Source organism: Tachysurus fulvidraco, chromosome 19, assembly GCF_022655615.1.
Source record: "Tachysurus fulvidraco isolate hzauxx_2018 chromosome 19, HZAU_PFXX_2.0, whole genome shotgun sequence".
In the NCBI taxonomy this organism is placed as follows: Eukaryota; Metazoa; Chordata; class Actinopteri; order Siluriformes; family Bagridae; genus Tachysurus; species Tachysurus fulvidraco.
This window is the reverse complement of record NC_062536.1, coordinates 16,702,855-16,726,096: the sequence shown is the minus strand read 5'-3', so window position 1 is coordinate 16,726,096 and position 23,242 is coordinate 16,702,855. Positions and strand designations below refer to the sequence as shown.

The 23,242-nt window shown below is 43.2% G+C and overlaps 1 protein-coding gene across 10 annotated transcripts in view; it reads right to left on the bottom strand.

Moving 5' to 3' along the window:
- The window catches only part of erc1b (ELKS/RAB6-interacting/CAST family member 1b), a 198,666-nt gene that overhangs the window by 20,795 nt on the left and 154,629 nt on the right, over window positions 1-23,242 (bottom strand). For 8 of the 10 annotated variants that reach the window (XM_047803716.1, XM_047803718.1, XM_027151398.2 and 5 more), the window contains one exon: window positions 16,801-16,902. In XM_047803716.1, coding sequence (XP_047659672.1) covers window positions 16,801-16,902 — 102 coding nt within the window. Of the gene's footprint in view, window positions 1-14,031; window positions 14,098-16,800; window positions 16,903-23,242 lie in introns of all 10 variants that reach the window. The other 2 variants (XM_047803720.1, XM_027151405.2) reach the window with 1 other exon arrangement.

Below are 23,242 nucleotides of genomic sequence, written 5' to 3'. Positions count from 1 at the left end.
CAGAACCTTCCTCTGTTAACGAAGTACGACGGAAGTCGAGCAAGTTGAGTAAATACTCCAGAAGAGCTCCATTTATCAAGCTGGATATGAATGCATTTATTCAAAAAGTGTTTACAAGCATTCACAGAAGAAAGGTGGCACTCAGTGTGTATCCTACTAGAGCTTATGAGTTTATGTATGAGGAGATGCTAATGTGAACCACCACCTAACAACTTCAAATCATATAAGTGCTAATAAGTGACTGCAAGTTTTTCGGTATACATTTCTATAAAAAAAAGTTTATATGCATGGATTTAGAGTATGTTTTGTGAAACTTGGCACTGACTTGAGAGAAAGATGTTTGAAGAAAATCTGGAAGTTAGAATTGTGCTGAATTAGAGCAAATGTTTGCACATGCTGCACTGACTGAGCTGCATTACAGGTAGATTTAGTGCCTCCTCTTTCAATACTTACTCATTGTTTTCTGCTCACTGTTAGCTTTGCCTTGTTTTTTTTTTTTGTGGACATTTGTGGCTGGAACAAAATGCATATCAGCTGTACTGTGAACATTTGATGCATCTTATCAAGGTACACGTGTGATGAAGTAGTGAGGTGACATACAGCTAATTCGTTCTCTGCATTTAACCCATCCAAAGTGCACACACACAGCAGTGAACACACACACACACACACACACACACACACACACCGTGAACACACACCCGGAGCAGTGGGCAGCCATTTATGCTGCGGCACCCAAGGAGCAGTTGGGGGGTTCGGTGACTTGCTCAAGGTCACCTCAGTCATGGTATTGCCGGCCCGAGCCTCGAACCCACAACCTTAGGGCTAGGAGTCAAACTCTCTAACCATTAGGCCACGACTTCCCCAGAAGAAAATCACCGTTACTGAACCTTCTTGTCTAATTTGGTTAGACCTATGAAAACTAGTACGTTTTGTACCCAGCTATACTAAAAGCTTGATAAATGAGGAGGTGCACTGTTTGGACTGTACAGATAAATTGAAAGCATCCACAATTACCTGGAGCTGGGTAAAAATAAAAATAAGTACAATTGTAAATAAGTGAAGAAAATGCTGCAGGGATGATATGAGGAAAAAAAAATCTATTTTAAGTTTGAGGTTTGCAAACAGCAGATGAAATGTTTGGGTCCAGACCCACGATTAATTCCTACTACAGCATGTATTTTCTCTAAGGCACGATCGTATTGCTTTTGTTAGCTCAACGTGAGATTCCTTCAGGGTGTTCAAGTTTCGACTTTCTTCACCGGTAATTCTGAGCAGCTCTGGAGTATAACCACTTCATATTTATACCACTGTATCAAAGCAATGGTTGGCTTTTTATTGATAGCTGGGATTTAATAATGTACATCTGCGGATTCCTTACTCTACCTGAACGCTCTGTGCCATCTGGTCAGTTTCTCCTAAAAACCTCACCAGTCCAGGTTAGCACATGGAGCCTATTCGGGAGTGCTAACTCAGCTGGCAGACACAGACAGAAGAGATCGCGGATACAAAGCGTCAGGATAATAAAAGATTTTTAAACCGCTGTGACCGAACTGTTTTCTCACAGGCCAGGCAATTACATTTAGAAACCAGCTGCATTCAAATACCTTTGTGCAAGCTGTAGCAGCATCTTTTTCCTCTTTTCCTTATTTTCAGCCTCTCTCTCGGTCCCTCTCTCTCTGTCTCGCTCACACACACAGACATGTTCTTGTTCACTAGCCCTGGTGACCGGGAGCATTGCATTCCCTAAAAAAACAGCTTCAAAACAGGTCTAAAAAATGATGGGATTTGTTTCCACCACAACTCGTTTGTCCTATAGCTTTAAGTACAGAGGAATGGGATCCATCGCTCACGCTGAAGACGAATGTCCTCCCGAGTGCTACATCATTTGTCTCGCCATGCAACGGCTGACCTGCTTTTACTCTTCGATGATAAACAGCCCAACAACACTGTAGCGTACTGTGCGAGCATGTATAGTACATGTGGACAAGAGGACTGTTCCAGAAAAGTTTCAGGAGGATGGATGATTCCAGCTCTTGAGGAAGACGGCAGTTATTTTAGCAGTTAGCATCAATCTCGCCGGTTGGCAGGGTTTTCTGGTGGATGGATTTTGTCATCAGTGTTTTGCTAATGTCATGTTATTCTGTCGCATTTAAAAGTTCGTGTGGTGAAGTGAGGCGTCAGGGGTCATAAATAATGAGAAAATAACAACAAATGTTACATCCAGGTCTAGATTTATGATGAGGGATTATTTTTCTCCACTCAAAGGACTGTTTGTGTCCTTGCATTCGTGTGTGTGCGCTGTGGACAGTTAAGACCCGTGTGTGCGCCTCGTAAATAACATTGTGGAAAACTGATGTAACGCTTTGGTCAAACTTTCATCTATCTTTACTCTTTGCCGTCTCCACTTGTGTCCTTTCGTTCTCTCTGAAAGAGTATTCAGTGTCTATTAGACTATAATCTAGGATCGAGGATGCTGACTTTCTCAGTTTCCCACAGATGGGTGAGGCAAACAAGCAGCAATGAACTGGGTAAATGTATTTCTTAACATTATTCCCATTTTCCTGTCACGTTCTTCTTTGGAAACCGCACAGACTCGAGACACTCTTGGCTGAGAGTCTTTTGGCTTGTGGGTAGTGGATATTTAAGTACAGTATAAGTGATACTATAAGTGAGTATGATGAAGTAGTCGCCTCATCGTACAGAAGGTTGGATACCGAACTCTGAACCAGCTGCTCACTATCAAAATGTATTCTCTAGCCTTGTCTATAGTCTCTGGGTTAGGAGAATTCCTTATAGGAATCCCGCTTAGCCCCTACTTCATTATGACCTCTCTAAAAGAAGCTGTCTTCGCTAGATGCTGGACTGAAGTACACGTCCACACATACCTGGCACTGTCATACCTCAAACCTCCCCCTACCACCTCCAAAGTCCACAGGAGGAAAAGAGTAGACCGCTCAACAACAACCCACCCTCCCTGTTCTCTTCCCCCTTCATCAATCACCCATCAGTTCATCTAGCGCTATTTGATACCCATGCTGAGAAGTAGCCATGTGGATCAATGCTGTCAGTCAGGCAGTCCATCAGAAAGGAGCCAATGGCTTCCTACACATGGTCCGGAGCAAAGGGAGTCCCAGTGCAACAGAAATCCAAACTCCAACATAAGCCTGTGTGGGGGAGGATCTGAGGCTCACAAGGAGGCCACCATGCCTCTTGGTAGCAAAAGCCAGAGCTTAATGCACATCCTTTACCTATGGTTGTGACTTTTATTGGCCAATCCACTTACAGAGACACAGTGCTACTTGGCTAAGAGAGGTTAAGGGCAAGAAAGATAAATGGATAGACGACTGCAAAGCCTAAAATCTGCAGGGCTCTAACAAAGCCAGTGGGCCTGTGATCATACAAAGCATTTCAAGACAGAGACAAATCTACTCACAATGGAGCAATGGAGTCTTTATAAGAAAAATGGTCACCACACACACTCGTGCATACAAACGTCCTCTGTTTCGCTCTCCTGTCTCAGCCCCCTCAGATCCATAGCAATCTGAGCACAGAGCACAGATGTGGAATGGAGATTAAGAGCAGGTGAGTTTGTCTGTCTTCCGATGTGGTCATATCGTATTTGAGCGCCTCTACCTTTCCGCACTGCCTCTATCCACAGCTCGCAATATGCCTGCATTAACCTTGCATACATATGATCTAATTCTCCGCACAGCCCTACAGCACAGGCCTTTTTAACCGTAGAAGACATAGCAACAACACTCATTTTGTAAAAGATGGAAGATTTATGTGTATTATGGCTCGGAGGCTGTAGCTTTTTATGAACTTAGAGCCTCGTCACCTATTTATGCAACCGTGTAATATGAATGCAATTAGATTTATACACTAAGGAGGGGGGGTTTATGGTCGTTGACGTGCGCAGGCTGGAGTTCTCAGTTAGTGATTGGATAATATAAAGAGCAGGCCTTTATTAGCACAGCAAGAGGGAAGTGAAGCCGGGCAGCTCTGTGTTGACTCTGGAGAAGTATAGGGGGAAATTTTACACTAACTTCCAATGTCACCTCCATAGCGCCATTTAAACAGACCATGAAGTCTGCAGTATATAGACTGTGATCCATTCAATGTGCACGTGTTTGTTTCATAACAATCAGTAAAAGAATCGCAAGTCTGCCAAGACAAAAATTAAGTGCCTGAAAAAGTTAGGAAAGGCTGTTTGGGATTACAGTCAGCCCCAGGAGGAGGTTAAGTAAGTGGCAGTCAGGGTTATGACCTTTGAGGTGTTGGAAGTTAAGGTTAAAAAGGTTGGAAGCCAACTGGAACAAAGAGATATGAAGTGGGCTATCCTTTCTGCGAGAAAGAAATCTATATACTGTATACTGACAATACATTGAGCATTCTGTGTTGTAATAGGCAAGGGCAGGATGAGACCCACCATTTTCATTCCCTTAAGACTGTGAAGTTCTAAGTGGGATGTAAACACACAAAATTCAACCCCCATTTATTCGTTCGGCAAATGGATATGGGAGCCTCGATCATGCGGATAGTTTGAATGTACCAATTCAATATTATAACTTCTCAATCAGTAGTCCTGAGCCCTAACCGCTGGTCCACCACTACCCAGTATAACATTACCACATTCCTGCCTACACTGCTTCGACACTGGACGAAAACAAAACCACCAAATTCCTTCATTTTCAATGAGCTCTGGAGATTTACAGTGACAGGATGGTGAGCAACCGCTGGCAATGCAAAACGACTGGGGCAAGCCATGCAAGAGACAATGGTAAGGTTCACCACCATAACACAACATTTGTGCTTTCTTACTTCTATTTCCGCTATTGGTTCTGATCCTGTACAACCTGAATAATACTATATTTTGCATGTGTTAGCCTTCTTTCTCAAGGTCCAGGTTTCAGCTCTTGTACATACTCTTGATATGACTGCTCACCCTGCTACGGTGGGACGTTAATGCATCATGTCCACACAAAACTCCCTAGAGGTCTATGGAACATCTCAAAACAGAACGGAAAACAAAAAAGGAAGATGTAACAAGCTCTTTCATCCCGAGGTTAGAGGGACTTCCACAGTGTAGGCACTCATCACCATGAGACCCCTGTGGAGAGACAGAGAAAAGAACATGGAGAGAACCGGAGGAAGAACCCCCTTACATAATCAGGACGGGGCGGATGCATGTAACAGACCTACAGAGGGTATAAAACATGACCCTTTTCACCATGGACTCTCTCAAGAGACTGGCAGGATTTAGATCTAGATGAATTGAGTGAAAAGCTCAGTAGGCCAGATAGACAGACATCAAAACTGTGTTGAGTGACTGACAGAAACACACACAGTTTCTGCACAGCTTAATACAACCCCCGTGGACACACGTGGACGTATATCCTGTTGAGTGGCAAATCCTCAGACGTGCGTAAAACACACATGGCAGATTTAGCAGAGCAGTCAGCCGGTTGTTGATAATAGTCATAATACTGGTAGGAGGAGTTATATAAAGGTCCAGGGTAAGCAGAAGCAGAGTGATGACAAAGTGAAATAAATGGGAGAATGGAAGAGAAAGAAAGCGAGTACGGAAAAAAAAAACACTCCGGCTCTCACTCCACCTCTATTCTTCATCATCTCTCATGCTCATGCTGTCCATGGATGGTTAAGTGCTAAATGAGCTGGGAGATTTAAAATGACTGTTGGACAGAGGAAACCGGGTCTTGGCCTGAGCTAGTGCTTTGTGATCTGCCCTAAATCACACCAGCCCGATGTCTCCATGGAGGTGGTGGGGGCAACATGCACAGCTAAAGGCCTCCTGTACACATGCATGGAAGGAATTAGAGTCTGTTGACAGGCTGAGAGTTTTTTAGTAATACACAACGATGCAGAAGAGACTGTAGAGGTATAAGTACATTCACGATTACTGAGACAAGGCAGTGTTTTTCGCCCCCTTTTCTTAAAGCTCGCAGCTCTGACTCAGGTGTTAGCGCTCTCTGTATTTGTCTTGGACTAGATCTTGGCTGCCTTGCTATTTGATTCTTAATTTAGACTAGACTCATAATTTTAGTCTGAATAAAAGCATGAACAAAAACTAATAAATTAACAGACAAGCTTAAGGCAGTAGGTAAATTACACCTTTACTTTCCAAACTGCTGTGTGAGATTTTGTAGGACTTAATTACTGCAGAATTCTTATCAAACTCAGGTTCAAATGGTTTCGAATAATATAAAATATTCACAATAAAAGTGGTGCCAAAATAAAGAACACCAGCAAAGCAGCCATACATTTAAATATAATACTTTAAATCAAGTTGGGTACTTTGTATAGCAAGGATCTTCACCCATGGGTCATAGAGCGCTCGATATCTTTTGCAGTCTTTGCTGGTTTTAAGCTTCAGAGTCTTGAAGGCTGTAATCCGATTACTCGTACGTATTCACACTTCAAACTTCTGAAAGCTGGGACCCCGGGAGCTTTCGGAAGAAACACGGTCGCCGTTAGCACTCTTAGCATTTATAGTCTCTTGCTTGAAAGAGTGGTAGATAAACGGTTGGCCGTTTACCATGTCAGACAACGTTCTCTCCTGTGAAATGTGGTGGTTCTTCTGCATGTGCAGATGTTTAACAGAAAGTGAGAAATCTGGCTTGAGGGACTAGCCAGCAAATGGATTTGCAATGCGCTTGTTGGTAATAAGATCGCAAACTACTTTTTTGTTTAACGATTTGAAGGTTACACAAAGTAAGGTTGGTTACAAATATGCTCCTTTTACAGCTAATGAGTCTAACAAGAGACGCAAGAATTGACTTGCAGCTCTGATACTTAACTTTGGAACAACAAATATACACCTTCTATAAACAGGCCTAGGCGTTTCATTAAAACTGCAGTTTACCCAGACAAAGTAGCAAAGTAGAAATCGTAAATTACTCACGTAAGCCTAATAACAATTCTCTCTCTCACCTATAATGAACAGCTGGGAAAAAATAAGGCAACCGCACTGTCAGAGGCCATGCCCGCCAATGTAAGTTTAATTTGTGGGGATTTTCCACTGCTCATGGTCATGGTCTATTATTTAATGATATTATGAGTGATTTCCCTTCCCAGCCTGGAGAAGGAGAGCTGTTGGGAAAGATGCCCGAGGAAAGGGCTCCAACATCCGCCTATTAACACATCCTGCAATAGTGCCCCGTGCCAGAGGCCCAAAAAACGTTCCGCAGGCACAAACCTCACCGCAATGAGCCTCAAACTGTACCGGTCCTTCAGGCCACTTGCCTCTAAATGTCACTTCTCTGCTGCATCCTTCTACGCACCCTAGGTTCATGGAGTTTAAAGGAAAGAGCTGACTTATTCGATTTAAAACGATTTAAAAGTGCTGACTTATTCGATTTAAAACGATTCCTTCTAAAACAAAGTCAACAACCTGCATGGTTCCATCCACGGTTTAAAACCCTAGCTGTGTCATTGTGTGTTCTACTGGCCAACCGTTACTGAAAAGATTGATCTAGTGGTAGTGCTTAGCTAACAAGTAAGGAAACCAAACACTTTTTATCCCTTAATACCGAGGGAACGTGATATAGATGTGTTTTTCCTCTATAAGGAACACCAGTAACACGGTGGTTTAACCGGCTTGGACGGTTTATTTTTTTATTTTACCCAGCACATCCTTGAATTGTTGACATCCGAGAGAGAAACCAGAAATGTGGTTGTGTCATTAAAATGTATTTTCCTTAGATGACGCATCCTGGGAGTACGAGCCAAATTCTTTGGTTTGTAGAAACCTTAAAAGTCAGGACACTTGGGAAAAAATTTTTTCACAGAAAATCATCTTCAAGCCAAAGGGTGAGAAGGGGCATGAAACACATGAGACAAAACTGTGCCTATGCATGGTAGGGCAATGAGATAACGCGAGGAGCGAGAGAAGATTAAAGCGTCGAAGCTTAATATCTAAAAGTCAGGCAAGCAAAAAAAAAAAAAAAACTAGGAAGCCCTTCAGAAATAAGCAAAGCATGTCTTGCTCCACTTTTCCATGTGATTAAGGAGATAAATATCAGCCTGAGAGGTGTTAAACAGATTGCTCTGCTATTTATAGAGGCAGGAAAAGTCGGATTGGAGATCTGAATGCCGTGAAAGCAGAATGTTTGGAGAGATAAAAAGGAACTCCTAAAATGAAATGACAAGTGTACATGCATCCACCCACACACATCACTGCAGACACAATTTCTAACCAACTTGGCAGAGGACCACACATTTCCCCCGGGGTAGGCGCAGAAGTTTTTGCTGCAGCGGGAGTTTAGCTGAAACAGAAGTGCCGCTGAGAGTCGGTCTGACGTTCAGCAGGAATTCTGTTCAGGATAAAAATGAGATTTTGGAGTATTTACTATTCAGGATTCCGGAGAGTTTTTTTCGAGGATCACAGAAAGATTTCTGAGTTCTATTCAGACTCCACGGGGAGATTTATTCGTTCTGTTCAGGACTCCAGAGATATTTCTAAATTCCATTAAGGATCCATAGATAGTTGAAAGATTTTCGAGATTTTTCAAGATCTTAAAGAAATTTAGGAATTCGGTTCAGATAGATTTCGGAGTTTCGTTCAGGTCTGTTTAAATTAGGCAAGTGTTTTTGTAGTCTGGTGTCTGGAATGGAGACTCTCAGGAGGACCTTCTTCCCTCAGGCCATAAGACTCCTAAACACGGCCATGTTCACCATACAGTTCTTATCCCTTTGGATGCTACAGAGACTCGGTCACAACACTGACTGATTTCTATTCGTTCGTATTTTTAACCAAGTTTTTTTTTAACATTTAGTTTATTTACACAAGTAGTCTAATGGCAAGTAGCGTGGATTTTCAGTTCTAGTTGTATACTGTATATTACTGTGTATGTGACGAATAATCGTGAAAAATCGTGAATCTTGGATCCCAGAGAGATTCTGTAGTTCTGTTCCGGATCCCAGAGAGATTGTGGAGTTCTGTTCAGGATCCCAGAGAGATTCTGGAGTTCTGTTCAGGATCCCAGAGAGATTTTGGAGTTCTGTTCAGGATCCCAGAGAGATTCCGGAGTTCTGTTCAGGATCCCAGAGAGATTCCGGAGTTCTGTTCAGGATCCCAGAGAGATTCTGGAGTTCTGTTCAGGATCCCAGGAAGGCTCGATCAGTCCAGGATGATGAGCTTGATGTGCAGTACTATGAACAGACTCAAAAAAATCCGATCTCATTTGGATCATCAATCCGCCTGCAGAGAGGATGTGTGGTTCAGATTAAGAAGTGTCAACAATGCTAACAAGAAAAAAGGTTTCACCACAAAACACTAGCATATGTTAGTGGACGAGACAGACGGCTTTCCCCCGCAAAATGTGTGTCGAGCAACTCTGACAAACAGTGAGGTAAAAGTACGGTGTGATCGTTCAATAAAACTTCTCCCATTTGTGAAATGAAACGCACTGGAACAAGAAGCAAAGCTTTCATGTCCAGTGCACTTTATCCTTTACAATTAGATTTGCATTTTGTTTGATTATTGATTTTGCTTAAAGCTTGTACAGGTGGTTCCCACAGTCTAATTAGCAAGTGGTTCAAATTTGTAATAGCAATGGGTAGACCGTGGGTGTTGGCAATTCTGCAAATTACAGGCCATGAATCTGTCAGATGGGTCATTCCACTGTTCTACTTTCAGCACAATGAATGCAACAGAAATTTCTTTCTTTCAGAAATCATTGCGACAAGTGAGTAACTTTTCACTTGTGGGATCTCCATTCGTTCTTTCGATCGGATGGATCCAAAAAGACGAGGTCCGTTTCTGTGTCACACGAGACGAAGAATGGTGGAAAGGGTATTCTGTGGAACTTTTGCCCCTTGAAAGCCCAAACTCAGCAAGGGCCCCACCACTGTCTACCCTACTGTCTGCACCAGGCCCTCGGAGCCAGAGGCCAGCTTTTATATTAGACTCATATGGAAGGAGGAATGTTTTAACAATGACCCCCTGCAATTTCCCAACCAACACATGTTTCCAATTTTAATCGAATTATACATATTTGCGCTGGAGTCAGCTGGAAATCACAAAGAGGAGTAGAAAAAAATACTAGAGTCAAGTTGGAATAAACAATGCACCTACAAATACGAATCTGAAAGCAAACGCGTTACGTTTATATTAATGACTATTACAGTGCTGTTGAAATGGTTCCTTTCTAACCGCCAGACCGTTACATTATTCATAGACAAATTGTCCACTAATTCATAGTTCTTTCATAGTAAAGTGGGAATTTTTTTTTATGTTGTGGGTAAGTGGTGGGAGGCTACGCTCGGCAGAGGGCAAAACGCTGACCAGTCCAGAGCACAGAGTACCCAATGAACCTACCAATAACGAGCCATGGCCAAGCACCAACTTACAATTTTCCATACAAATGCGTGGTCCAAGCGGTTTATAATGTCGAGGGTCACCAGAGAGTGAGATACTGACAAAGTACTCATTGCTTATATAACTGCTGTGTGTTGGATCCATGATGATTGAGTCACATTCTGTCTTGGTGAAAAGCACGAGGAAAAAAAACCCTGAACAAACCCGATGATGTCACGTGCCAGTAAAGTGAGGGACAAAGTCCAGATGTCAACAATGTGACAATGCTTCTTTAAAAGGGAAAGAGAAAGCAGCACTTTGTCACTTCACACCTTCAGCACTGAAATGATGACTGAATTACACAAGCGGTCAAAGTAACATGCTGCTGATTGCAGTTTTAAGAACACATCATTAGATCTGGCGTTTGCCAAGAGGACTGTTATGTAAAAAGGTTGCAAAAGTTTCAAGACCAGTGATTGTCGTTCCTATTACAGATATAACATGTTTAGAGGAAAAAAAAGCAAATACGTGGCTTGTGTGTGATTAAGTACAATCTATGAATCTTCGTTGAAAATTGTCATCTGGGTCAATAGACAGAAAGGCGACATCCGTACTCATGAAGAAACCAGAGGCGTACGTCTAAAAACAGGGCAATGTAAAGTACGAATACGATCGACAAGACAGCTAAGAGGGATAGAGACGAAGGGGATAAATAACCGAACTTTTTAAGGACCCAACACGGAACAGGTGCACGGCATCGGAAAGAATCTGATGACACCGAGGCGCAGACAAAACTTAAACCAGAACAAATGCACATGGCCAAAAACAAAACAAAACAAAACAAAAACATCTGGAGAAAAACGGACAAAAACAAGCAGGAAGTGCAGGAAGGTTTTGGAGCACTACTAAACTAGAACTAAAGCAGTACTAGACTGCAAATGGTCACTGTTCATCATGCACCATCAGCAGAGCCCAGGCTTGTGTGGAACCAGGGGCGGTTTTTTAGGGTGTCTTCAGCCCCCCTGTCTGTGATCTCAGCCACCCTAAAACTATAAGTTATTTTTACTTTCAAAAATAAAAATCACGTTAAAATGAAGGACATATTTTTGATGGGAAAGCAAATTATTTATCAGTTTGATCCGAGAGCGAATTTTTTTTACTTTGCTTTTATGCGTGTGCGTTGTAGCCTTTCAATAGTGCGTCATGAGCTGTCTGCCTTATCTGAGCGGAGAAGCACAGGTGGCGTTTATGGAGGAGGCGTTTATCTATAACGTTAATCGGCGGAAAGACGCAAAGACGGCAACCAAAAGCAATGAAATTTCACTATTCTTACGACCAGAGTTGATGGAACAAACAAAATATTAATGCAAACAATCCATTCGATACTAAATAAAAATAACATTTACTGATTTAGTCTTTGGACACACTGTTTGTAGAGAATGCACACATACATAAACCGACTCGCATCATTACATCACGCATAAAATTTTAGTGTCCACTTCTGCCATTTTAAATAATACCATAATACTACATTATGGTATTAATACATATTACCATAATACTATGTAGTCATACAGTATAATATATAATATAAAACTCTTCTTGTTTTAAATTCTCACTGAGGGCTAAAACCCCCTAAAGAGGAAATCCTAGAACCGCCCCCTGTGTGGAACCCTTATAGGTTACTGAGCAGAATGAAGACTAATTAAACTGTGCTGCGATCCAATATAAAAAAAAAACCCAACTTATATACACACAAGCAACTGTAATTTCCACATATGGCACATTACTGAAAGCAAGGTTTCTTGAAATCCAGTCTAAACATATCTACAGGTTTGGCAAAGTAATATATGCAAAGTTCTAAACAGTGCAGATTTTAGCCCAGGAAGTCTTGCATCTGATAGAAATTCCATTTGGGACATAATTAGAGCAAACAGCTTAGCAGGTTTTGTTTTGTTTTTTCTCCTGTGATGTATTAAGAAAGTTTGCATTAAGTAAAACACTTCCTGACAGATCAATTTATTTCCTGAAATGTAAGATGTTCAAGTGTGGGAAGCAATTCCTGTAACAATTAAAGTAAAGTAAGTACTCAGAATCTTATTCCTGATCCCAATTAGATGCATGAACATTATTGCATGGATGAGTTCGGAGAGATGGACGACGTATCAGATTCCCGGTTAGATGTACAGGGCAGAAAAAGGGCTGGGGAATTAGATTTACTGTTACACCAGAGAATCCTGCTTTACGAGTGTAAAACCTAGTCTGTCTTCAGGATGGTCTTAAGTGATTATCTTTCCAGATTATCCTGTGGTGTATGGTGTGTGAAAGCTGGGATTGTGTCACAGTCCAGCTGTAGCGGAACCGATTTCAGATCTATTAAACAACTTGTCCTGTAGTGTGGAGGAGCAGCAATGTGAAGGTGAAAGAGAACTTACTTTAAACCGGTGATACAAGAGCAAAACAAAAGATATTGAGATCTTTATGGAATAAGGGATAAAAGTATGGACCAAAGAGACGGATAGACTCGTCTTCTGCACGATATCCAGCTTTAAACCGAACTAAACATTTTTATGAACTATGACTGCTGGATTTTGTAGGTGAGTAATTTGATGCTAACTGTTGGCAGCAAAAGCACTATATAGCTAGCAGGTAGGTTAAGGTCCGAGCAAGCCGTAATGTTTGTTTTAGTCTGAACTTATGTTTGTTCATGAGAAGATTCCAGGTTCTGAGAGTCAGGATTTTGATTTGTGTAAGTAATCGGAACGTGTAGTCTTGTAGTAACGAACGAGTGCACGACAGAATAGGAGGCGAAAAAGTCATTATGTCTGAGGTCTTTAATATTTTAAACAATCTTTAATAATGCATAAATGCTGATGTGAACCAGGTATTAGAAAAGTGAATGCACAAGGCCTGTGTGTGTGTGTGTGTGTGTGTGTGTGTGTGTGTGCACCCTTTTCTACTATTGGTAAAACATGTGCTTCTTACCTGCACCGTGCAGCCGATGAGCTTCCTCAAAAACATCCATCAAAATTGTCAGGGCAAAAACTTGAGAACATTGTTGTTTTTTTGACATGCAGAAATAAAATGTCTAGTGTAATCAGATGCAGGCAATCGATCAGAGCTCGAGCTCTGTGTGAAATAAATACTGAGCTGGTTTTGTCATTTCGAGAAGAAATACGTCTCCTGTAGGTATCATAATGCGAATCACCGTTAGCTTGGGAAGCGTGCAATAATGAACATTCTGAGATAACTGAAAGAAATCTTAAAGTGCAGACACAGACCCTGCTAAAAAGCCCAACGAATCTCAAAACAGTAGAGGAAACAAAGCACACACACACACACACGCACACACGCACACACGCACACACACGCACACACGCACACACACACACACACACACACACACACACACACACACACACACACACACACACACACACACACACACACACACACACACACAAAAGAACGAACGAGGACGAAAACACAAAAATCGGAGGGGAAAATAATATGCAGTGCTTGTATGGAAAGCATGAAAAGCAAACAACACAAGAAGGCCACAAAAATTGATCTCAAGGCAGGAAAAAATGAAACGTAAGACGATCACCAATCGATTAGAATGTTCGGAAAGGATGCAAGAATGATGGAAAAAAGGGGAAGATAAAAAGAAAGAAAAAGGAATTCCAGTTGCCAATGAAGAGGTTTCTCACCCGTCTGAACAAAATGGCAGGAAGAGAGCATGTGGTTGTCTATGCCCAAATGCCCTCCTCATCGTCCTATTGGTTGTAAATGAGTGCAGAGCGAATCCAAGGCAGCATGGGATTGAAAGAAGAGTTAGTTAGCAGTCAGGAAGACTAGTACAATTTTAGCTTGGTAGAATATAAAGATTAGTACAATATTCAGTTGCTTTCTTCTGATCTGAAAAGATGCTGCTCCGAATCTGTATTAAATAAAATCTGAAACAATCTGACGGCAGAATAAAACTTTTCTGAGTGTGGTGATGGGATCGTTTCCTGGTCTGTGTACAGTACCTGAAGTCTTCTGTATGATCTAAACTGTGTTGTCCAGAGTCTGGTGCAGTCCCTAGTGCTGATATGTGACGGTGTTCATATTTGTGTTGGACATGTGGAGGTGAGTAATGAAGCCCGGCAGGCCGAGCTCACTGGAAAGCCTGCTCTAAGTGTTTTCTTGGCAATCAGAGAGCAGTAAATGAGAAGAATCTGTGACAGGGATGACCCTGCTGTAATGGCATGTGTGTGTGTTCCCACACCACTGACAGTCCTGTTCAGTGGCCTCTCTCTGGGCTGAGCAGTCCTGACTATAAGCTTCCTTGTGTAAACAGCGGACAGTTGCATTGCTGCGGTCTGGGAGATGTGAGGTTCAGTGATGGACGCTTTTCTGGATCAGGAGGAAGACTGGAGAACTCATAGAGACCATCTAGAGCAGGGGTCGTCAGCCGGCGGATTGAAAAATTACTGCGGCTGAGCCGATCGATATACGACAAGATGACTGGCTGTAGTTCATCGAGTCTGACGTAAGCGACGGCTCTAGACGGCTCATCGGGGAGAGGAAGAATGTTCACAGATCTTTTTTGATTTGATTTATATATTTATTTTTAATTTACTCTCCCTGGTTTGATTAGTGACGTGATTGATGGCTTAGCATGAAGCGGCACGATGAAAGAAATCAGAAAGCTTCGTGCGTAGCTATAAACTAATCACTAATGTTTCAAAGGTGTCAAAACTTGGGATATTTTAGCTTTAAACCCCTGCGGTAGAGTGTCTACAGAAATGAATGTCAAAAGAGCATCAAAAGTAAAGAAAGCCAAGAATTATGGGGGTGCGTTTTGTAGCATAGTCTTATGACTTATTTTCTCTCTCGGTGCCTAATCATGTATCGGTAACTTTTAATAAAAATAAATAAGTAAATCGATGCAGGTCAAATTCAGTACTGATGGAGAAGTCTCTAGAGAAAAGCCTGTACAGTATTGTACATGTTCATGGCTGTGTGTGTGTGTGTGTTTTGATATGCACTAATATGAAATAATACGAGAGATTAGACATGAGGGGCTGTGTTTTATTGGATGTGAAAGATGTAATTTCCTGTTGCTTATGCTTCCCTGTAATGGCTCTGTGTTATAAACCAGATCAAGGCCTTGAGGGATAAATTAAACTTTATAGACAGGGCTAAAAGAAAGAGTGCAGGGGATATAAGAAAAACAAAAGAAAACAATAAGGCAGCAGAATAGGTGAGAGGGGGGGAGGGAGAGAGAGAGAGAGAGAGTGTGTGTGTGTGAAAGAGAAAGAGAGATAAAGAGATAGAGAGAGTGAGAGATGGATAGTTAGAGAGAAAGTATGAATATCTAAATCTCCTTTTTAATTTTATTTCTATATAAGAGAGAGAGAGAGAGAAAGAGAAAGAGGAAGAGAGAGGGAGAGAGACAGCGAGAGAGATAGAGAGAGTGTGAAAGAGAAAGAGAGAGATAGAGAGATAGTGTGAAAGAGAAAGAGAGAAATCGAGAGAGTGAGAGATAGATAGAGAGTATGAATATCTAAATCTCCTTTTTAATTGTATTTCTATATGTGAGAGAGAGAGAGGGAGAGAGAGAGAGAGCGAGAGAGAGGGAGGGAGCATGTGTGAGAGAGAGAGGGAGAGAGAGGGGTGGGGGGGGTAGAGGGGGTAGAGTGAGAGGAGTGGGTGATGAGCGCGTGTGGGAGAGGTTGCTCTGTCTTGTCTTTTCGCGTCTCGGTCGTGTCTCGCCTTATTTGCTGGCGGTCGTCTGGCTCAGCGTCCTCTGCTACTCTTCTGCAGCTCTTGTCGTCGACTATCTCAGCGTCTCGATCTTCCTTTGACAGCGCGCGAGCTAGAGCGTCGCTCTTATTGTGTCTCGCTCTCTCTCGACGTCGCGTTTGCCACCGCGTCGGTCTCGCGCGTGTTTCTCGCTCGCTCTCGTGTGCGCGCGCGGGCGCGCGCGTGTGTGTGTGCGCGCGCGCGCTCGCGTGTGATTGCGCGCGCGCGCCTCGCGTGTGCTGCGCGCGCGCGGGCGCAGCGCGCGTGTGTGCGCGCGCGGCTCGCAGCGCGCCGCGCGCGCGCCGCGTGTGTGTGTCGCGCGCGCGCGTGTGTGCGCGCGCGCGCGCGCGCGCGCGCGCGTGCGCGACGCGCGCGGCCGCGCGCGCGCGCGTGTGCGCGCGCGCGTCCGACGCGACGCGCGCGCGCGCGCGCGCGCAGCGCGCGCGCGTGTGCGTGCGCGCGCGCGCGCGCGAGCGCTCTCGAGAGCGCTCGCGCAGAGAGCGGTGAGTGTGAGCGCGAACTTGTAGACTGAATGAGAAAACCACTACATTGTGTAGCAGTGAGATCAGGGCTGACCAACACAGCACAGTTTAGTGATGTCCCTACAAAATGACATTCACTCAGCAGTTAATTACAGGAGCAGAGAAAATTGTGCCTGGAGGCCGAAACCGGACCTGTTCTTCACTCACCTGATCTGGGGAGGGTTTGTGATTACTCTGGTCTGAATTTGAAGAAGCTTTCAGATGGTCATCCTCGTAATTATCGGCCATCAGTTTCATCCGGTTCTGCGTCTGGAGACGAAAAAGAAGATTAAACGTTGAAAGTTATCCTAAGAACTCACACAGACAGAAACGGTCTCACATTCCTGATCTGAAACTCAATTCAACACACGCCTAGCCTTTCAAACCTCTACGGACTCGTAGGGAAAACATCAAGCCTCTGCACAAGGATGTTTGTTTAGGATCAGTGTTAAGCTTTCACATCCCAAAGAAGAACATCCTGATAGACGGACCTGAGATCAGAAGTCTGATTTTTTTAAAGCTTATAGCCCCGCTGGAGCTCATAAGAGAGGTGTGAAAAGTGCGAGAAAAACACACCACGGAGTATGAGAGGCAGAGAGCGTGAGAGAGTGAGAGAAGAGAGAGAGAACAGATAAACATGAATATGCATGATTTAATTACACTGCGTTTTCAAAAGTGCGATCATGCGTGCTCTGCGGAAGAGAAGATGAATGAACAGCAGATGGGTTCGTGTTTGACCCTCTTTAGGAACGTATTCGGCGTTTAGACAGTCTGGGTTTTATTTATGCCAGAGTGATGGTGGCACAGGATGTGTGTACATTTCAGGCATTGTCCCTTTAGATTCATATGAACTGAATTCCTTGCAGTGCCATGGAAACGTACGTGTAAGTGTGTGCGCGTGCGTGTGTGTGTGCATGCGTGTGTGTGTGTGTACGCTCACACTAGCACTGTGATATTTTCCACTGCTAACTGAGAGGGTGATTTATATTGGCAAGCCAACCATCACTCTCGCGTCTTTGCTGCACGGACATGAACAAGAAATAAAACGAATCAATAAGACATTAGAATGGAATGAAAGCCAGGCTGTAAGGCGCCCCGCCCCGCCCTTCCGGGCTTCTGGGAGTGTTGTCTCGCTCGACCTTGCCCAGAATGTGATGGTTCGGCTCCATCTGTTTAGTTTTCTCGACCTTTTTTCCTGCGCTTCCCACTCTCTCCATCTCACTCCCTCAGTGTTCCCGTAACAAGGCTGGTGTTAATGGTAGTAAACACCGAGTTCAGATGTTCTGGCCTTCCACGTGCTCCTTAACGTCGGAGTTAAGTCACTGCTGGTGGGCTGGTTGTGAATGAGGGGGGTGGGAACGAATTACTGGAGGGATTCTTTTTGTTCCAGGTCTACAGTTAGATTACGATAAGGACGAGAGTCTAATTATACACTTGCGATCGAGCTACGGACGATTTCACAAACAATTTTGTAGCAACGTCAAATCTTCTAATGAAATGCCACACATATTTCACTCGGAAATCTCCACCCTAACTCGGCATGCTAGCTTCCGTTGCTCGAGATTAGCAGCAAGTCGCTAAAACTCTTCTGGCTAATCACTTTTATCCGGTGATGAAACATGACGACTCCATCCCCATCCCCACCCCCACCCCCTGCCACAAGGTCATATGCTTCAGCTTTTACACTAATTATCTCTCACTAGATTTTTGACCACACCGTTAGACCATCATGAGGGAATATTTGTGTATGTCGTGCCAATCTGAAGCTGTACAGAAGGCTCATCGTAGCCCAACACCTTGCTAACATTTTTTATATTGCTCTTTACAATTAATTAGACACATGTATGTGTGTAGAAACAATTACAAAACCGGTGGACTGTTCATGTGTTGTTTTGAATAACGCTATTAATTTTGTACAAAAAAAAAAAAGTTTGTTTATCTGATCTTTTCTCCTCAAACATTTTGATATCTAACCAAAACTCCACCATTCAACAATTCCTTCAATCCTAGACCATTTAGCCAATATGGTGCTTTGTCTAGCAGGGGGCTTTGTCTTCTGCCCCTTTCCCACCGAGGCAGTTTGAGTGCAGGTTCAGAGCCTAATTTAGAACCAGTTCTTTCTTTTTCGACACCCAAAGCATCGGCTCTGAACCAGGAAAAGTGGTTCTTAAGTAGCACCAAAACGTTGCTGGTGTAGACTTAAGTCAGGGGCTGTGGGCGGGGCTACTGTTAGCGCATTTGATAATGTACCTTAAGTATACTAATGTTTAATACACTTTTACTTTACCACAATATGATCAGTTATCAGCACACATGATAGTAGGTAGCTACATGCTAAGGCTAACTTTTTCTGTGTTAACGATAAAATAACGTTATGTACTTTATCTATTACAACCTCCGTTTATACAGATTACACAAAGCTGCACGTACACGTTGGATTCGCCGCGTTTGGATGCCAATGTAGGTTCACAAAGCCATGAGCATTAAGAGTAAAGCAACATCCGCCATTGATGTGTTTGTGTTTGTCGCTGCTGCGCTAACGTTGCTGTGTAACGTGACACGTATACAGTGACGTCACACTCGGCTCTGTGATGCTCTCTAACCAATTTTGAACAAGCACCAGTGCTAGCTCTGAACCAGCACCCGGCTCTTTTTGGTGGAAAAGGAGTATTAGAGGCTGCAGACACACCCCACGTGCAAAGAAGGTCTAATGATGCAAATGAGTACTTATCCAAACAAAGGAACTTACTGTACAAAATCACAGTTCACTTAAGCTGGTACAAACTCCCAGGGAACAGGCGAGCTAACTCCCTTTACCACACAGTGGGCAACAAATTGTGTTCTGTCCGTTAACAAGACCCTTAGTGGCAGATCAAAGGAAGCACTGAATGACTAATCACCAGTGTCACTTGTCCAACACCCTGCACTCAGCAGCTTCACACCTTCCTACCAGACCCTGGAGACTACCCCCCCCCCCCCCTTACACACACACACACCCCCACCCGGTACATACTGTACAACACAGCTGCACATCAGAGGCTCACAGACTCTGCAAGGTGCACTTTGGGATTCGAAGCCCACTGTAGGTCTATATTCATTACCCTGAAAGGCAGAATCTCCCTTCACGACAATTTGTTCCACATGCTTTAAAGAGTTACTGTCCAGGACACAGGCAAGCGATCAGGAAGTCAGCTCAACATTCAGGGACTTGTTACACACAAGCCCCGACGCCGAAATAAAGCCTCTGAGAAAGTACAGGCCGTGAAAAGCCAGAAATGTAAGGAAAGGAATGTAAAGAGTGGGGGAAAAAAAAAGTCTGAGGGAGTGAGTACGTACGGAGAACGTCGGCCTTCAGAACGCACATCACTCACTCGTTTGGAAAGTTCATACTTAAAAAATAAACATGGAAAATAAACTGTTTGCTTTTAAGCGGTAGAATTACAAGGCCTAGGGGAATTGTAGCACCTGTGAAGGACTAGCATCCGTTACCAGACTGAGGAAAATAATAACGGATGTCAGGAGTTTAAAAGAAAAATGGATCGATTTTATGACTTTTTATTGGGTTTTAAAAGTTTTTTTTTTTTTTTTTTTTAACATAGATTCCCTCCGTCGTATAGTTCCCTGACAAGTGGCTGTTTCTCGGCCTGTTATCATCGTTATAGTTGATGCCGAAATGTCTTTTGCATTTGAATCTTGCAGATTTTTTCTCTCGATACCGACAGAACGATCAGATCAGAACGTGTCAGTGAGCAATTCTGATGGTGTAAACATCCAAAACGGAGAGCCGAAGCCGATAACGAGGAGAAGAAAAGAGCCGGACGTCAGAAATGTTGCCGTGATAAAACGATCGACGGAATCGGAACCTTTCTAAAAAATAACAGGTTTTTCTGGAGGCTGTTTAGTGGAAGAGAGAACCATTATCCAGTAAGCTGTAACCTAACGTTACTCTCCATCACAAAACACCACAGACGTCCATAGAACTCCACAGATCGATAAAGAACTGAAGAGCTACAGAATATTATCCACGACTGAAAAAAACCAACTGAATATATATATATATATTTTGCGGATGATTAAAATGTTCTTAAACTGCAGCACGTGGAGAAATCAGGCTGGTTTTGGGACACTTTTAGGACAGATTTAGCTATGATCGATGGACAGGAAAGCCCATGATCCGCAATACATCACGGTGTAGATGTGACACTCCAAGGTAACACTAATTCTAGTGACGCGGCTGATTTTCTACCGCGAATGAGCGGCTCTTTTTTTTTTTTTATCTTCTAATCACCACCTCAAGATTTCTTTACTTTCTTCGACATATAATGAGAGATGGAGAAAGTTAACACGCATCTGTGGGCCTTTTTACACCTGGTCACTTCGTGCGTTGTCTCTGATCCGATAGCTATCTGATTTGTTAAAACTGTTCCATTTACATTAGGCCACGTAAATGCGTCTTGGCGAATCGGATATCGATCTGATCTTTCTACTCCCGCCCAAAATGCTAATAAATTTTACCCCATTCCTGGGGTAATTGAAATGGAACACGCTTTGGTGTATGCGGTTGCTAGAAAAAACAGCATTTACTGTTTGCTGCATTTTCGCTGGCGGCAGCAGTGCATTTTAAGACCCAACGAGACACCTGGGTGAAAGATCGGAGCCAGCGCTGGTGGGAAAACATTTGTTTCTGGCGTGATGCACGACTCGCGAGTCACTAGCGAGTGACGTACTTCCGTTTGGGAGGAGTGTAGCGCTGACGTATGTGGCTTGAACAACCACATGCATTTACACCTGTCCAGTTTCAGCTGAAACGCGTCCCAGACCACCTCCTGAAGGGGTTTGTACCATCGGATTTATATCCGTCTCCAAAACGTTTCGGGGGATCATTTAGACCTGGTCTTTTTACCATCAGATAGAAATCGGATCACAGAAAACACATGAAGTGACCAGGTGTAAAAACCCCCTTCAACAGTCTGCGACAGGATGGGGTCAATATTTGATTGCAATCATCTTGATAAATAACAATCTGTAGATTTTATTCGAATTAGCGCCGTTTAATGATACAAAAAAAAAAACAACTTTCGTGTAACTCACAGGATAAGAATGTGAACGAGTATTATAGATGCACTGTGGATAAAAATGTTTACAGAAAGTATTTTTCAAGGTTAAACTTAAAATCCACATTTTATTTATTTATTTCTTTTTTTATTAACAGGGTTTGAAACGGAGCACAGAAACCAGACGGCGCTACAGGATACCATCTGTTACCATCCATTATACATCTAGTGTTATGGTTTGTGTGACCTACAGGTAACTCTCTCAGAGGAGAGGAGCCTCTTTCCGCTATAATAAGCGAAATTAGTTTTAAATGGACCTGTACCTGAACTCCTCGTAACTGTCTGCTTCATTTCCGTCTTTTGTAAACAGGTGAGGATTGGTGTATTGATTTTGCTGAGAAAAGGGAAGTCGTGGGTCTTCGGTGCCTCTTTAGTAACGGAGTAAATCTACATAGAGGTCGAGGTCAGGAGACCGGTCGCTACAAAAGTACACATGTAGCCTTTGACCTGGGTCGACGATCCGGTGAATGACATCATGCTCGCTGCATATCTGTGGCTTATTTTGGCTCGGCAGCCGGTCATGTACGAGCCGCTCTAATGAGTGTGGGAGTGAAGGATAGAGTAGATAGAGACGGAAACCAAATCTTCTCAATTGGAGGATTCTGTCGGACTTCAGGGGATGCCGTTCACTCCGAGCAATGAAATGAAACAAAGTGGCTGCAAAGATTACAGAGGAATTCGGGGAAAGTTCATGGGGAGATAGCGAGACTCCAGCTAATTGTTGGGTTGTCGGAGCCTCGTATGTCAATATATAACGCGATTTACAGGAAACCGGATCCTCGTCTCTGTGGCTTGCGTGTTTACGTTGGTTCAGCTCGATTCTCTGTGCTTTTACAGGAAGCAAGCGTCGATATGGAGTTGGTAGAATAAAGCGGTGAGAAGATAAACATTCGCTCTATATCATCTACAATCGTTCCGGTTCCCTCAGGTTTCGAATACAAGTACAGTGACCTAAAGCCTTGGACTGGGACCAATGTGTGGTATAGAAAACATTATTCCTGGCCCTCCTCTCGTTCTCTAGCTGGATCTTTAGCTTTCAGCATACATCAAGCTCTTGTTTGTGTTCTCCATTCAGAACTGTGATAGCAGCTGGCAGGAACTTGGCCTACAGGTCTCTGGTTTCTGTCTTAACTGAAGAACTTGTTCTTTCATTTAATCTAATCTCTTGATTTCCCCGGCAGCATTTTTCCCCCTCGTCAAGCGTCATTCCGGGGAAAAATGTTGAATGTAAAAAATGAGAGCTAATTGAAAATGTGCTGATTCATAATTTCACTTGGTATAATTTCAATTGCCATCGCTATAAAGGTTAATCTTAAAATTGGGGTCAGAACGGCGTCTTAATGAGGGCCTTTATTATGCACAGGCAGACATCTGACCCCTCCACAGCATTCCCTGACCCACAGAGGGTTCATGCCCTCGTTCAAAATTCCTTTCCTCTTTTCGTCATCTTTTTTCGACTCACCCACATGAAAAAGAGTCTTTAATAGGAGAGTAAT